Source organism: Pecten maximus, chromosome 1 (genome assembly GCF_902652985.1).
Source record: "Pecten maximus chromosome 1, xPecMax1.1, whole genome shotgun sequence".
Classification (NCBI taxonomy): Eukaryota; Metazoa; Mollusca; class Bivalvia; order Pectinida; family Pectinidae; genus Pecten; species Pecten maximus.
The window spans coordinates 43,225,165-43,243,388 of record NC_047015.1 but is presented as its reverse complement, the minus strand read 5'-3'; the positions used below and the strand labels follow the sequence as shown (position 1 = coordinate 43,243,388).

The following is an 18,224-nucleotide window of genomic DNA, read 5'->3' as shown; positions in this document are numbered from 1 at the left end:
CTGGAGTGTCTGTACACCCCACCACTGTATCACCCTGGAGTGTCTGTACACCCCACCACTGTATCACCCTGGAGTGTCTGTACACCCCACCACTGTATCACCCTGGAGTGTCTGTACACCCCACCACTGTATCACCCTGGAGTGTCTGTACACCTCACCACTGTATCATCCTGGAGTGTCTGTACACCCCACCACTGTATCACCCTGGAGTGTCTGTACACCCCACCACTGTACCACCCTGGAGTGTCTGTACACCCCACCACTGTATCACCCTGGAGTGTCTGTACACCCCGCGACTGTATCACCCTGTAGTGTCTACACCCCACCACTGTATCACCCTGGAGTGTCTGTACACCCCACCACTGTATCACCCTGGAGTGTCTGTACACCCCACCACTGTATCACCCTGGAGTGTCTGTACACTTCACCACTGTATCACCCTGGAGTGTCTGTACACCCCGCGACTGTATCACCCTGGAGTGTCTGTACACCTCACCACTGTATCACCCTGGAGTGTCTGTACACTTCACCACTGTATCACCCTGGAGTGTCTGTACACCCCACCACTGTATCACCCTGGAGTGTCTGTACACCCCACCACTTTATCACCCTGGAGTGTCTGTACACCCCACCACTGTATCACCCTGGAGTGTCTGTACATCCCACCACTGTATCACCCTGGAGTGTCTGTACATCCCACCACTGTATCACCCTGGAGTGTCTACACCCCACCACTGTATCACCCTGGAGTGTCTGTACACCCCACCACTGTATCACCCTGGAGTGTCTGTACACCCCGCCACTGTATCACCCTGGAGTGTCTGTACACCCCGCCACTGTATCACCCTGGAGTGTCTGTACACCTCACCACTGTATCACCCTGGAGTGTCTGTACACCCCACCACTGTATCACCCTGGAGTGTCTGTACACCCCGCCACTGTATCACCCTGGAGTGTCTGTACAACCCACCACTGTATCACCCTGGAGTGTCTGTGACTGCGTGAATACAACACGTTGTTGCTTTGATACAGGTGACAGATGACTGTTTAGGGAGGTTTTTACTCTATTCAGTCTATTGAACATACATGTATGTAAATACTGATCATAGGAATCATGAAAAGGATGGAAATAATGTATAAAAGTTCTATATACTTTTTCCTGTACGTTTTTGCTATATAGATATAGATATAGAGCTATTGATTTAAAGTCACTGTGAAGCTGTTATAGAAACTTATAGGAACACTAATGCAATTCTTAATAAACTGGTTGATATCTTACACTGACATACGATATGTACATTTTTTCGTACATCACTTTTTTATTTGATTTGTGCTGTTTACATTTTTCCATGATTCCCATATGTAAAGGTCTTTATGGATTATTTCATAAAATTGCTGTAAGATTTATCTGTCTGGAGTAAAGCCTGTTCATAATGCATTTCAGAGAAATTTTTTTGTTAAAAGCTAGAATGTTTTCTAAGAGGAGTGAATGTATCAATGGAAGGTGAACAGGAAGATTATACAAGGAGCACCTGCTAGGGGGACACTCGATCTATAAGGGAAATATATATGATAAAAGAGATCAGAGTTTAACATGTTTAGGGGCTAAGTCAAGGAGGGGATCCTGTATTGGAAATATTATTATATAAGTGGGAAGATGTGGCCTTTCTGGGGCAATGACTGAAACAGGTGATAAGGCTAGGGTATTTAAATATTTGTTGTAATAATATTTGAGTGTTCAGATGAGAACTTAGATCACTTTGTCTATATTGAAACTTTGATAATTGATCTGATATTTATCTCTCAGAAAATAATGAATGCATCATATACTAATATAGTCACCATGCTGTCCTTGGGCCTTGCCAAGAGCTTGCAATTGGATACACATGTATATCTGAGCATTCTGCATATTTTATTTGAAATGTCTTCAGGAATAATAATCCATCACTTCTTTTCACTGATTTTCTTGTACATTTGAGCAAAAGATTTTTTTCTTACCTTCAATCAAACAAGAAAACATGTACTTCAGTCAGCTGCAGGCACTTAGAATTTTGAGTGGTCATGATCATGAGCATAATGATCGAAATGAGATGTCAGATGCTTTAATTCCCACTGGTTTTGTCATTGTGTAAAAACATCGTGCAAAGCATCGTGCAAAGTCATCGATATATATCTGGTAAAGTCAGTCTATGAATCAGTGGAATAATCCCTTCTTAATGTGGTCACTTAAGTCACACGAGGACTTGTCATTCCAACAGACCTGACAGCAAGGCATATACACAGTAATTTTCACTGTCTCCTCAATCACTTGGATGCTTTTAACTGAGACAGTGTCTGATTCGATCGCTTATGCATTTTAATATTTGGTATGGTTTAGTCTGATTTATATTTTTTCCTACTAATATTAAAATGCCTTTTGTGTCACTCCTTTGCAAAACAGAAGCACAAATGATGATATATATAGGGCTGTGCGGTTTCCTTTGAATGAATTTTTTTTTTCAGACATACATATAAGCACTTAAGTGATACATGTACATTTGTATATAGACGAAAGCAACACTTTATTGTCAATTTTGAGACTTGCTCTTTGAATACTGCACGATGCAGACATCCTGCAGTCTTGACAATACTGTAATGTGTGAAAACGCAGACATATTTATGTACATGTTTGTATTCTGAGAACAACTGCTTTTTTGCAGACTGCTGCTACATGTATTTACGCTGAGAAGAATCTATACATTTAGACTTTGGTGTTATTTCGAAACTTAATGTATGACTTTCGATGTGCCTTTTGGAGGCTTTTCAGTGACAGGACGCAGTAAATTGTGTTTACTGATGAGGGTTTAATGAAATAGCTGTTGTTTAGTGGATGAGATATTGACCAGACGAGACTTGACCTTTGCAGGTGATTTGATCAATATTTCATTTACTGAGGGGATTTCTATGTGGTGTAAAACATAGCTGCACAGAGGACACCCTCTTGCAGTCCAAATGAAAAGCACAAAACCATCGTCTCCACTGCTGTTCTTATATAATCTTGCATTCTTGCCTGAACAGTTCATTATGGCCAGTCTTGCTGGTTAACTGATTATTGGCCAGTCTCAGTGGACTAGTTCTAAGAATATCTGTTTGTCTTGTGGGAATTAGGTTTGGCCAGTCACAACTGAGGTCTAGATCTATGTATGATGACACTGAAGTCTTGCTGGAATACTTGGTAATTTCGAGCCACTCTATATGAAAAGCTCTGGTATGACCCAGTAGTTTTGTTTTGGAACACTGAGCTTTGGTTTGTCCAGCCACTATCGACTGTGATATTTCACAAGACTTACCCAGACAAGTCTTACTGGAAATACTTGGGTTTGGTCATCAGCCAGCCTTGTGGACTGGTGAGGTGTATATAATGATTGCCTGTCAAAAATTAAACATTGTTGTTAGAGCCAATTTGTTTTAGACTTTTTTTCGGAATGAGTGAGCTATGCGGTACCAGTCTGTTTTTTTTTTCTTAATTGACCCTTGGCTAATATGGAGCATACATGGAGCATATATTTATTCAGCATAGCTAAAAATGGTTGTTTTCTTCTGAACAAAATAATTGAAATTTTTCATCAAAACCGAATAATTTTGGAAGACATACAGTTTTAAAGATAAAATACACAAAGTAGTCAACTTTTAAATTTGATATGAGTTTACTGTTACTGTGCAGGTAATACATGTATTACAACACCATTGTAGAGTATTGTTGGTGTGATTTGGGAGGCTGTATTACAACACCATTGTAGAGTATTGTTGGTGTGATTTGGGAGGCTGCAGTATGTTTGTGTTTTACCAGTCTTGTTGTTTATAGTCAACCTAAAGCTTGCTTACTGTCTTGGAATTTTGTTGAACTTAAAGGTGACTTTTTAGTAATTATTGCCCTCCCATTATTTGCTTTTTATAAGACTGTAGCTAATTATAATTACTTTTAGACTTGCTCAAGGCAATATAATCATAAAGTGAGTGCTGCTTAGTAGTCTGAAGCAACTCCCAATAAAAATGATCACTTTTCAGTATATAAATTTCAAACTAAGTATTATTAAGATTTTATCTTAATTATATATATAATATTTCAAGCACCACATGTTACCATTAAATATTAAATTATATGGCTTTAAAGATTGAGAAGAAAAAAATATGTTTGTCCCAACTATAGTAAAGAGATCATGAGCAGTGAACCTTTTTCATGTAACTTTTCTTAAATCCAGAACAGCTGAGATATCAAATTTTATAAATAATATCACGAAAGTAACACATTTTTCGCAACTTCCGGATCTTTAGGACACGTGACTTGCCGATGACGTCATTCTGATCAGCGGAATAAATTTTAATGTAGCGCAGACGTCTTTTCAAATACTCCACATTCATATGTCATAAAGCAATTATCTAGTATTAAAAGTTTATTTTTGGCATTTTTTCGATGCAGAAATAGACCCTTACCACCCCAGGTCCTTTTTTATCCATTGATTGATTTCTGAAAGGGTACATTACATATACACTCAAACACTGATAGTTAGTATGACAATTTTTTTTACAAAACATTGCACATTGTACTTGAACTTGATCTTAAATTTGATTTTACTATATTTGCAGGGGTGCTTTTTCCATTGTGCGAAGATGTGTACAGAAATCCACAAATTTAGAGTTTGCTGCAAAAATCATTAACACAAAGAAATTATCGGCCAGAGGTAAGATTGCAAAGATGATTGTTTATCATGGCAGGTTTTGAAAACATGTATAACAAGTTATAGGGGAATGTGTTTTTATCCCCAGCCATGAAAAGAAACGTTTCTTTTAAATAACATAAAACTGGGAAATTTTACATGTAATATAATTAGCCACTCGCCTGTATATGGAAAGCAGTTGCAAAACATTGTTCCTGTCTAGGACAAAGCTCAACAAAACATAGTTATATCATTGTAAGCTCAAGACATCTGATACATCAAGATGGATTTATTGAAATGTCAATCATCTATTTTTTTCCAGACAACAAGAGATTTAGGTTAGAAATATATTATTTTAATTATGATTTTCTTAACCTAATATACCTTTACAGATTTTTTTTTATATAACTTTAATGTTATCATGCTGTGTCATTTTGGTAAAAAAAAAAAAAAATTGATCCAGATGTATTGTGATTCACCACTTTGTACTGAAATGGTTTACTTTTTAATGTTAGACAAAATAGTTAGTATTAGTGTTTTAATCTAATCTTGTGACAATTGAATTTCTTCTTGAGGAAGCCTGGATTTAATTTCCAATATTACATTCAGTAACTGTTCTATGTTCTGGGGACAAAATGGACTAGTGAATGGAAGTGTAGCAGTTTTAAATGATCAAATCAAAGCTCTTAGACTTGCTGGTGACATTATCTAGCTCTAGACGTACTGGTGACATTGCCTACATTTTGTAGCTCTAGACTAGCTGGTGACTTTGCCTCGCTCTAGACTTGCTGGTGACAATGCCTAGCTCCAGACTAGCTGGTGACTTTGCCTAGCTCTAGACTTGCTGGTGACAGTGGCTAACTCTAGACTAGCTGGTGACATTATCTAGCTCTAGACTAGCTGGTGACCTTGCCTAGCTCTTGACTTGCTGAGGACAGTGCCTAGCTCTAGACTAGCTGGTGACAGTGCCTAGCTCTAGACTAACTGGTGACAGTGCCTAGCTCTAGACTTGCTGGTGACAGTCCCTAGCTCTAGACTAGCTGGTGACAGTGCCTAGCTCTAGACTTGCTGGTGACAGTGCACGTGGCTAGCTCTAGACTTGCTGGTGACATTATCTAGCTCTAGACTTGCTGGTGACATTATCTAGCTCTAGAGTTGCTGGTGACAGTACTGCCTAGCTCTAGACTTGCTGATGACATTGCCTGGCTCTAGACAAGCTGGTGACATTATCTAGCTCTAGACTAGCTGGTGATAGTGGCTAGCTCAGGACTAGCTGGTGACAGTGCCTAGCTCTAGACTAGCTGGTGACAGTGCCTAGCTATAGACTAGGTGGTGACAGTGGTTAGCTGTAGATTAGCTGGTGACAGTGCCACAAGTTTGATACCTTCTCTTGATGGTTTCTTGCCATCTGTAAACAATCCTTGTTGTCGCTCTTTCTTGAAAAGCCAATGGAGGGATATTATTTAAGCTTAATGTGAAGGTTTTTCTTGCTCCCTACTGACCCTAGTTGTGCCAATTGATTTTTTATTTTCGATCAGGTGGCCATCTTTGATTTTGAGAATTGAAGTTTGTTATCACTATTTCTTGTTTCCCAAACTTCACATGTAGGTTCCATTTGTTCATGTTATCAGATTATTAAAAGGAAAAACTAAAGAAGGGAAAAGTAGAGAAAAGATCAGTGCGAGATAGAACCAAATAAAGATCTTTCAGTTGTGGGTGCCAAGATCCCTCTGGGATCTCTTGTTGTTGTAGACATGTATAGCTATCAGGCTTCTTCAAACTGTCTTTCAAGGTCAATCTGTTGAAAATTTTCACAATTTGACAAGGGTCAAATGATATCATTTTGTTTAAATTGATTGTCATGAATGACTTCAAGGCCATAGGGTTTTAAAATAACTTAGCATTTTATTATGGTATTTGTGTTATAGTTCATTAGAGTGTATGTATCTCCAATATTCAAATAAATGACCTTGAACGTCATTTAAGACCAAATGCATGAAATATATATGTAATAACTTACAAGCAGATTATATATAATTATCATAACCAAAAGAGCAGATTCTCAGAACCAAGAAACTATAAAGTCATAAGTTGAATGTTTCTGTGAGTATTCCCAGAGGTTATGGGTGTCAGATGGAGCTTTAAAGACATCGGACACAGGTGGACATAAAGACATCGGACACAGGTGGACATAAAGACATCTCAGACACAGGTGGACATGAGTTTACTCTGGACAGATTATATTACCTGGTACATTCTTATAATGTTTGTTTATTTTTTGTTCAAATTGTGAATTTATGGCGGGGTTTCCTTGTATGGCCTGTGGCGTGCCTCCAGGGCAATTTGGCTAAAGTGTCTTGCCCAAGGACACAACCATGACAAGCTTGCTGAGAAACACAAACCGTCATGGTAGGGAGCAACAAACCATGTACCTTAGATCTTCACCTGAGGTTGGGTGGCCAGCACTCTTAAACCACTGAGCTATTGCGGCCACCGATTTTTCATTCGTAGTACTGCATGTTGAACTGTTTCAGGAATTACACCGCATGAAAAATCTTGCCTGCAAATCATGTCACCATTATCATCTGTATAATGAAGTTGACATTTCAATTTCGTAGATTTTCTACAACAGATTATAGACGATGGCTAGTTTTACAATTTAAGAATTTTGCTTTATAGATATTTCATAGTGCCTACAAGTGATACCAACAGGTTATGTTGTACTGTTCAGTTTTATATATCAGTACCAATAACATTTCAGACCACCAAAGTAATGAGTTAAGTCAAATAAATGGCTGAAAGCATTACCATCCTAGTGAAAGTAAACATACTATTAATGATATAACACAATATGTAGGATATGGTGATTTGGTGTTCTTTTCAGAAATTCGTGTATACAGGCACAGATATTTTGGTAATTTCTGTCCAAAAAAAATAGAAATTGCAATATAATCAACAGTTTTTTAAGCTGGTCATGAGCATATTTTTTTAAACAATATTTCCAAATGAAGTTCTTGCCTAACATTAAATGTGTGGTCTGATTTTAAAGTGCAGCATCAGCAGCTATATTGATTTGTAGTATATAAAAGCTCATTTGTAGACAGAAATAGGCAGGCACATCAATTGTACTTATTGATGCAGCTTATAGCTCTCACTTCACGTGTAAAAGTTTATTTGTAGATTTGAAATGGCATACTCAATCAAATGTATGTGATGAATCTTAATGAACAGTACCACTTCATTACCATAATCATTGAATAATTAAGTTTATATTGAATTGCCCTCAAGAAATTTCGATTAGGCTTCTGAATTGTAAACTCTGCTTTGAAATTTGACCTCAATCATTGAACAAACTGTCTTGGATAATTTTCTGATACTGTATCCAACCTAATGAGCACACCTGCTCCAATATGTGCATGCATATCCCTTCCTTTTATCAGGAAATGATGATGAAACATACACAAAAAGTCCCTCAATTTAGTGATCTGCCTTTGTGATATTCAGCCTTTTAACCAAAGACTCTGGATTGTTTATGCTACATAAAAGTATGTATATATGAGAAAATAAAAGTTATTTTTTTTCCGCCCAGATTTCGTATACGAGCTTTTCTCTGTGCATGTTTTTATTAAGTGACTCCTTTTGTGTATTTCTAAGCACAGGATGTGCTTATTTACGTTGAATATGGTATAAGTAAACATTGACTTCTCAAATTAAGTCCAACACATCTTAGGGTTGTGGAGTTCTTTGTATCAAAGATTTAGGCCTTTTTTATTAGGTCATCTGACCCGAAAGGTCAGGATGACCTATAGCCATCGTGCTTCGTCCGTCGTCGTCCGCCGTCCGCTGTGTGCCATCCGTAAACTTTTCACATTTCAATCTTCTTCTCAAGTTCCACCAGTGGGATTCACATGAAACTTGCCAGAAATGATCCTGAGATGGTCCTGACCAAGTGTTATTATTTTTCGGGTTGGTCCGAAATCCAAGATGGCCGCCATAGCCGCCATTTTGAAAACACATTTTAAACTTCTTCTCAAGTTCCACCAGTGCTTTTGAGTTGAAACTTGCCTGAGATGATCCTGATATGATCCCGACCAAGTGTTGTTATTTTTCGGGTCGGTCCGAAATCCAAGATGGCCGCCATAGCTGCCATCTTGAAAAACACATTTTAAACTTCTTCTCAACTTCCACCAGTGCTATTGAGCTGAAACTTGCCTGAAATGATCCTGATATGATCCCGACCAAGTGTAGTTATTTTTCGGGTCGGTCCGAAATCCAAGATGGCCGCCATAGCCGCCATCTTGAAAAACACATTTTAAACTTCTTCTCAACTTCCACCAGTGCTATTGAGCTGAATTTGCCTGAAATGATCCTGATATGATCCCGACCAAGTGTAGTTATTTTTCGGGTTGGTCCGAAATCCAAGATGGCCGCCATAGCCGCCATCTTGAAAAACACATTTTAAACTTCTTCTCAAGTTCCACCAGTGCTTTTGAGTTGAAACTTGCCTGAGATGATCCTGATATGATCCCGACCAAGTGTTGTTATTTTTCGGGTCGGTCCGAAATCCAAGATGGCCGCCATAGCTGCCATCTTGAAAAACACATTTTAAACTTCTTCTCAACTTCCACCAGTGCTATTGAGCTGAAACTTGCCTGAAATGATCCTGATATGATGTCGACCAAGTGTAGTTATTTTTCGGGTCGGTCCGAAATCCAAGATGGCTGCCATCTTGAAAAACACATTTTAAACTTCTTCTCAACTTCCACCAGTGCTTTTGAGCTGAAACTTGCCTGAGATGATCCTTATATGATCCCGACCAAGTGTAGTTATTTTTCGGGTTGGTCCGAAATCCAAGATGGCCGCCATAGCCGCCATCTTGAAAAACACATTTTAAACTTCTTCTCAAGTTCCACCAGTGCTTTTGAGTTGAAACTTGCCTGAGATGATCCTGATATGATCTCGACCAAGTGTAGTTATTTTTCGGGTCGGTCCGAAATCCAAGATGGCCGCCATCTTGAAAAACACATTTTAAACTTCTTCTCAACTTCCACCAGTGCTTTTGAGCTGAAACTTGCCTGAGATGATCCTTATATGATCCCAACCAAGTGTTGTTATTTTTCGGGTCGGTCCATAATCCAAGATGGCCGCCATAGCCGCCATCTTGAAAAACACATTTTAAACTTCTTCTCAAGTTCCATCAGTGCTATTGGGCTGAAATTTGCCTGACATGATCCTGATATGATGTCGACCAAGTGTTGTTATTTTCGGGTCGGTCCGAAAACCAAGATGGCCGCCATAGCCGCCATCTTGAAAAACACATTTTAAACTTCTTCTCAAGTTCCATCAGTGCTATTGAGCTGAAACTTGCCTGAGATGATCCTGATATGATCCCGACCAAGTGTTGTTATTTTTCGAGTCGGTCCGAAATCCAAGATGGCCACCATAACCACCATCTTGAAAAACACATTTTAAACTTCTTCTCCAGGTTCATTGGTGCCTTTGAGCTGGGAATGGATGAGGATGTCAAGGAAGGCGAGCCAACATAGTGTTTTTTTTTTTGGCCTCGTAAAAACTTTGACATGGCAGCAATATGGCGGCCATTTTGTAACAAGATTGCGCAATCATGGTTTTCCTGAACAACACCTATTTCAAACTTCTTCTCAAATTCCACTTGTGGAATTCAGCTCTAACTTACCAGAAATGATCCTGAGATGGTCCTTACCAAGTGTAGCTATTTATCGGGTCGGCCAGAAATCCAAGATGGCTGCCATGACAGCCATCTTGAAAAACACATTTTATACTTCTTCTCCAGTTCCACTGGTGCCATTGAGCTGGAAATTGGTGAAGATGTTAAGGAAGCAGGGCCAACAAAGTGTTGTTATTTTTTTGGCCTCGTAAAAACTTTGACATGGCAGCAATGGCGGCCATTTTGTAACATGATTGCGCAATCATGGTTTTCCTGAACAACACCTATTTCAAACTTTTTCTCAAATTCCACCTGTAGGATTCAGCTCTAACTTACCAGAAATGATCCTGAGATGGTCCACACCAAGTGTTGTTATTTATTGGGTTGTTCAGAAATCCAAGATGGCCACCATGGCCAACAGTGCCACTATATACTTGCTACAGAGAATTCATACTACAATAATATAAGGGTTTTAATTTAGAGTCAGATGACCGTTAAGGCCCCTGGGCCTCTTGTTGTCTGAGTTATCAAATTAGGTATGCAAGCACATCTTGGAATGTAGTAAGCTAAAAGTAGGTCACTGTGACCTGTGTTTTGACCTTTGACCTCAATCATTTAACTAGACCATATTCACTAGATACCTTTTCACCAAGCTTATTATAGATTAGCCAAATTTTGTATGCATGCCTGGGTCCTACACTACATCTTGCAGTGTTACTGAAGGCAAATATTACCTTAGCTTCTGTCTAGTTCAAGCAATAGAAACGCTTTTTTATTTGGCAGCAGTCAAAACGTACATATCTGACTTGTTGTCGTTGCTGCTGAGATACTTAAGAACGAAAAAAAGATGTCTTTGTATCGCTAACTTACAAAAAACAATGAATGAAAATTTGCCTGTTTTTGCCTGCTGTGACAGTAGTAGGGCATGTTAAATTACCCTTCCTCTGTCATCCTGAAGTACCCAAAGTATCTTTCTCAAATTTGTAGGTAGATCCTTCCTTGTGCATGCATGCTAATGTATAATTGGTGATCTGAAAATAAGGTAGTAGAAAGGCAGTTAGTTTTGAAATTTGACTGAAGAGTTTGTTTTTATCAAATCTTAAATAGTAATTGATCTTTCTTTATTTCATATGTAAAATTGTTCATGTAAAGTTAAGTTTTGGTTGTCAAATATTGTTTATCAGTATGAAAAGTGTACTTCATGGATTTTTGCAAATACCTTATGTGTGTATAGGTTTTGTTTTATCCCAATTCCTGCATTATTCATCAGAAAACAAAATGGCAGACAGATTGCCATGTTGAATTTTGATATTTGCAGAATTGTTATTATTTCCCAAAAATTGCAGAAGTACAGAAGGGATTTTCCCAAAATGTCATGTTTAAACTTATTTGGTGGCTAGTTTTGCATATTGAATTGAAGAATGTTTGATCAGAACAAGTGACTTACCAGAAGGTCAGAAGAAGCAAAATGGTAACCGGATACATATACCCTCTTAACGTATTGCCATTCTAGTCGACATTCTCACATTGTAAGGACAAAGTAACACAAGTTTTTGTATGTTAGTGTTACATTCAAATTAACAGTAGAAGTTTTTTTACATGTTGACCTGCTTAATTGACATAATTGTCAATCCAATAGATATTTAAGTGGAACAAAGTGGGAAGATCAAAGTTAAATATATATATATATATATAGAATCAATAAAGATCTTGTGATGGTTGGGCATCAACACTCATCTGGGATCTCTCATTATAGGCTGTTCAGTCCCTCTTGGCTATAACCACGATTGATTATGATTAATATAGATCATAGCTCTGATAATACTCTGCTTAACTTTCTACATTGAGTTGGACAGTCTTTTCCTTAAATGAAATTCTTATATATATGAATGGTGATTAAACTTATTACATGAAACTTTTCTAAACTAATCAATGATATGTGACAACTTAATTTGTGTAGTTGTTTCATCCTACACTATATGAAGGTTAGAAGGTGAGTGTTAGAGGAAGTTCCTTACATTGGATCATACACCACAAGACACCGTAAATCAGGAGTGGATTGTCAGGCAGCCAGTACATCGTTGCTACTTGTTGAATTCCTAGCTGTTTGCACAAGGGCTGGTGTTTGTTTTTTGTTTCTTTTTTTCCCAGTTCTGAAAACTTGCAATATTGAATGTCAAAGCACTGAAAATTAGCTCATTAAAAAAAATTAAAAACAAAAACAACAACTTGCAGAAAACTGAAGAGATTTGTGATGTGATGTTTTCATATGGAGTGATCAAGACAGCTGTCATGTTGCTGTTTGATGAAGTTTGTTACTGCTGAATCCAGTATGCACTTGAGGAATGTTCTCCAATTCCACCTTTAGGCTTTTGCTGTTAGTTTTCCATGTTCAATTACAAGGCTGATCTCAATTACAAGATGGCTGCAAAGAGGCCAGGAGGGGACTTCCAATCTGTGTGTTCTGTATTCTTCAATTTCAATTCTATCAGGAGGTCAAATTATAACACACCAGGAGTTTTGATCAACATGATTCATTCATTGTTGAAGCAAATATTAATCCAGGAAAGTAATTAAAAAGAAAGTATCCAACACATTAATGACAAGTATCCAACACATAAATGACAAGTATCCAACATATTAATGACAAGTATCCAACACATTAATGACAAGTATCCAACACATTAATGACAAGTATCCAACACATTAATGACAAGTATCCAACATATTAATGACAAGTATCCAACATATTAATGACAAGTATCCAACACATTAATGACAAGTATCCAACATATTAATGACAAGTATCCAACATATTAATGACAAGTATCCAACACATTAATGACAAGTATCCAACACATTAATGACAAGTATCCAACATATTAAAGACAATTATCCAACACATTAATGACATAATTGACAATGGATGTGGACACCCAATATCCCTCTAGGATCTCTTATAATTACCTGCTGTGTATTTTTTTCAATTGGCCAGCTTTATGTGTTTTTGTTGAATGTCTATATTTAAAAAGTTTGATATACGTAAACTTGGCCATGGAACTTGCATGCCAACTGTAGTTTGTACAAATGTGCATATGAAGTATACAATGAGTTAGTTGTAACTGAAGAAATCAACAAATCTTGAATTCTCGTTCTCTTGGATCAGTGTTCTTAAATCACTCGTAGCTTTGTATTGCACTGGTCGACATGTGCTCCCACTTTTATCTCTGTAAATCAGGCAGGAAAAATAATCAAACCCCCAATCCTAATGTGAATCTATAAACAATGATGTTTAAAGTGTTGAGGAATATAGCACAGGATGAAAATCTTCAGCAGTCAATTATTTGAAAAGAAAGAACAGAAGCCAATATATAACTCAGAGTAAGGTGTACTGTCAGTATATCAGGGTACAAACTGATTCACCGAGTGTAAAGATGTAATCAAATAAGAGTACTCACAGACTATAGAAATTGGGCGAGATAAGTGATATGTACTACTAGGTTTTGTTTGTCCATTAATGAAATTATTGTAGTAAAAAAATGCTCATTTGTTAAAGTGATGATGAAAAGAGTATACATTCCACTGACTTGATAACATTTTTCATGACTTTTTTTTCCCCAAAAAGTACAATATACTTCAGGAATAATGTCTTCCTTTTGGTACAAGGTGTATCAGATACCATTTGGTACAAGGTGTATCAGATACCATTTGGTACGAGGTGTATCAGATACCATTTGGTACGAGGTGTATCAGATACCATTTGGTAAGAGGTGCATCAGGTACCATTTGGTAAGAGGTGCATCAGGTACCATTTGGTACGAGGTGCATCAGGTACCATTTGGTACGAGGTGTATCAGATACCATTTGGTAAGAGGTGCATCAGATACCATTTGGTACGAGGTGTATCAGGTACCATTTGGTACGAGGTGTATCAGATACCATTTGGTAAGAGGTGTATCGGGGACCATTTGGTAAGAGGTGTATCAGATACCATTTGGTAAGAGGTGTATCAGATACCATTTGGTAAGAGGTGTATCGGGGACCATTTGGTACGAGGTGTATCAGGTACCATTTGGTACGAGGTGTATCAGATACCATTTGGTAAGAGGTGTATCAGATACCATTTGGTAAGAGGTGTATCAGATACCATTTGGTAAGAGGTGTATCAGGTACCATTTGGTAAGAGGTGTATCAGATACCATTTGGTACGAGGTGTATCGGGGACCATTTGGTAAGAGGTGTATCAGATACCATTTGGTACGAGGTGTATCAGATACCATTTGGTAAGAGGTGTATCGGGGACCATTTGGTACGAGGTGTATCAGATACCATTTGGTAAGAGGTGTATCAGATACCATTTGGTAAGAGGTGTATCGGGGACCATTTGGTACGAGGTGTATCAGGTACCATTTGGTACGAGGTGTATCAGATACCATTTGGTAAGAGGTGTATCAGATACCATTTGGTAAGAGGTGTATCAGATACCATTTGGTAAGAGGTGTATCAGATACCATTTGGTACGAGGTGTATCGGGGACCATTTGGTAAGAGGTGTATCAGATACCATTTGGTAAGAGGTGTATCAGGTACCATTTGGTAAGAGGTGTTTCAGGTACCATTTGGTACGAGGTGTATCAGATACCATTTGGTACGAGGTGTATCAGGTACCATTTGGTACGAGGTGTATCGGATACCATTTGGTACGAGGTGTATCAGGTACCATTTGGTACGAAGTGTATCAGATACCATTTGGTACGAGATGTATCAGATACCTTTTGGTACAAGGTGTTTTGGGTACCATTTGGTACGAGGTGTATCAGGTACCATTTGGTACGAGGTGTATCAGGTATCATTTGGTACGAGATGTATCATCTAGGTGCCATTTGATATATATATCTATATATTTCTGGTCTTTTGCCATACCATAGTTCTATGAACAACGTTTTATAAGTCATGTTCACATATGTAAATGTAAGATCCACTAGCTATCTTTTATTGCACCAAGAGCTATAGCCCTGGTGTTAGCTGGATCTATTATAGATGGAGAAGTGATATCAGGATCTGTCAGTTCACATGACCATGCATGTCTGTTGTTGTATTCAGTTGGTATATAATGCAAAACATATTATGTAATACACTTTTTCTTACCAACCTTGAAAGATTTTCTTATCATTAACGTTTTTAGCATATTAAATAGAAGACATTGTTTCTGAGGCTTACAAGCATTACACGTTACACATTCAGGTTATTTGGCTGAAATCTGTTTCTTCTGTCACAGACAGACTTCTAACATTATCTAAGGCTTCTGCAGTAAGTAGGTATAATTTGCAGTATCAGACATTTTAAATCTCTTGGTCATATATTTATCTTTGTAAATGCAGCTTTCTTTAGCTTCTTTATCTGGATTATTTACAAGGGATTCTTAGATTTAACATGAGGAGTTACCAGATTTATTTTTTTGAAATGCTGAGGAGAATTTCCAGGAATATTTATCAATAAAAATGTTCAATTTGAAAGAAGAATTAGTAGATGAACCTGAGTAGCAACTGATCATGATGGTGCTGTTTTTTTTCTTCTCTAATCTTGTCTACACAGCAACCCTGTATGAGAAGTAGAACCTCACTTTGTGAGTGTTGTTGTAACACTAAACTTTCCTAGTCCAATTCCTTCTCTTTGAATTATTCAGAATGTTTCTTGACTCCAACAAGATATAAAGCACTGCAGAATTACACACAAAGCTCTAAGATCACTCTCTTTGCTGCTTCACATTGATTTAAGGAGTAAACTCGCTAATGATACCTTCACAAGTAAAATCTGCTGATCAGTAGGGTTAACTGTAAATATATCAATAGCTACCAGTCTGCAGTAATTTGTTTGGTCAAGGTTGTTGTTTTTGTTCCAAGGTTTCCCCATAGTCTGCACACCTGTGCTTTCTCTTTGTGTTGTATGCATTATATTTAGCTAAGTGAATAGTAGCCATTATTCTGATGTATCATGATAGGACTTTCAACAAAATAACACTAAACAAAACCATTATCACTATAAAGATCTACAGTTGAATCTCATAATTTTTTTATAAACTTATGTGTGTACTGTAAAAAGTACTCTTTGTTGGATGAACTGAAGAAAATAGTTTCCCTTTACTAAAGCCTCATGATGGCAATTTGGACATAAATTTGTGGGCATGTTGGTGCTACAAATAATAAATGTATAGTTATATATATATCTCCACAAACAAGTTGGGTAATAGAGGTATGAATCACGTTGTCTGTCTGTCAGTTTGTCTGTCTATATCTATATCAGTGTGTGAAACCTTGTTTCATCTTTGAGAATGCTTGTTTTAATTCATTGTTCATCTTACCACATATGTTACAGATATGCATAGGAAAAGAATGTTGTGATTTGTCAATATTTACTGGAGTTATGGCCCTTGGCAATAGCATTGCTGCTCCTGCAAACTTGTTGGCAGACTCCTTCTATTTGTAGGCAGACTCCTTCAATGTTGTGTTGGATTTCATTGTAACTTTGCTTAATGAAATCTTCAGACATTAAATACCATATAAATGATAAGTAGATATTATTACAACATATCAATTTTAAGTAGATATTATAACATCATATAAACTCTATGTAGATATTATAGAACCATATAAATTATATGTAGATATTAAAACACCATATAAATCATAATTTATAATAAGTAGATATAACACCATATAAATTATATGTATATATTAAAACACCATATAAATTCTATGTAGATGCCTAAAGGATGTTGCTTACTGACAATTTGCTACAGATGCATCTAGAAACTTTGTTTATTCCATCTCCTTATGTAATTAAGAAGCTATATATCCAGTGGACATTGTCTTAGAAAATATCCATTTAGACATTCAGCTGGCTATTGTAGTGTACTATGTGAATATCTGTACAGACCATTTGTCATTACTCTTTAGATTTAATCATCCATGAAACCTCATGCAAACACTAGCACCATTTGCCTCTGCCAGTCCTGATGGGTTCAAGATTCAACACACTTTAGGAAATCAGTTATAACAACTCCTTAGTTATAAAGATATCCATGAATTTCAATCCATGTGTAAGGTATGGTGATACCACAAAGAGTTATATAATTATATAGGGTAAAAGAGTATAGCAGAGGATCTTTATTGCTAATAATGCTTTCTTGCAGAAGTGGTGTTTGCACCATGGGCTAATGAACATTTGTGACAGGTTCAATTGTTCAGTTATAATTGGCCTGCTATGTGTTCCAAGTATGTTGTATCTATATATGTTAGCATACCCAATATTAGGTATGATAGTTTTCCTGGACAGCTTCAATCCATTGGGAAGTCAATCTTTTCAAAGGCTGAATGTACAACAAGTCATTGTATATATGTCTTAGTCATTTGTCTGGTGAAGGTGACCAGGGTAGTCATCGAATGTCACATTTAAAGTGCAATACTGGACATTTTACAGTTGTACATATATATATATATAATTACTAATGTGAACAGAATGTTTCATAATTCATCAGACATTCTTTGTCTTATTCCAGAATCTTGTGTATATTGATCCTCCGAGTGTTTGTCAGTCATTGACTGACCAAAAATCTTCAATTACTAATTGTAGCAGTTTTATTTTTAATATTCTTAATAGGTAGATTACATTAAGTTAAAGATATAGAGAATTTCAACTTTATACTGGTGGTGGTAGTGGGATTAGTAAGGTAGATTACATTTAGGGAAAGTATAGATCGAGAATTCAAACTTTTTACTGGTGGTTGAAGGTAGAATTATTGGTAAAACTATGGTATAGTTCTCAGCAGATTGGCAATTATTG

General features: G+C 37.1%; 1 protein-coding gene across 15 annotated transcripts in view; it reads left to right on the top strand.

The window, feature by feature from the left end:
* The window catches only part of LOC117334343 (calcium/calmodulin-dependent protein kinase type II delta chain-like), a 123,231-nt gene that overhangs the window by 11,620 nt on the left and 93,387 nt on the right, over positions 1 to 18,224 (top strand). For all 15 annotated transcript variants that reach the window (XR_004534131.1, XR_004534132.1, XM_033893998.1 and 12 more), the window contains exon 2: positions 4,627 to 4,721. Coding sequence is in view for 13 of the 15 variants with exons in the window: in XM_033893998.1 (XP_033749889.1) it covers positions 4,627 to 4,721 (95 nt within the window). In the remaining 2 variants the exon portion in view is untranslated. The remainder of the gene's footprint in view (positions 1 to 4,626; positions 4,722 to 18,224) is intronic.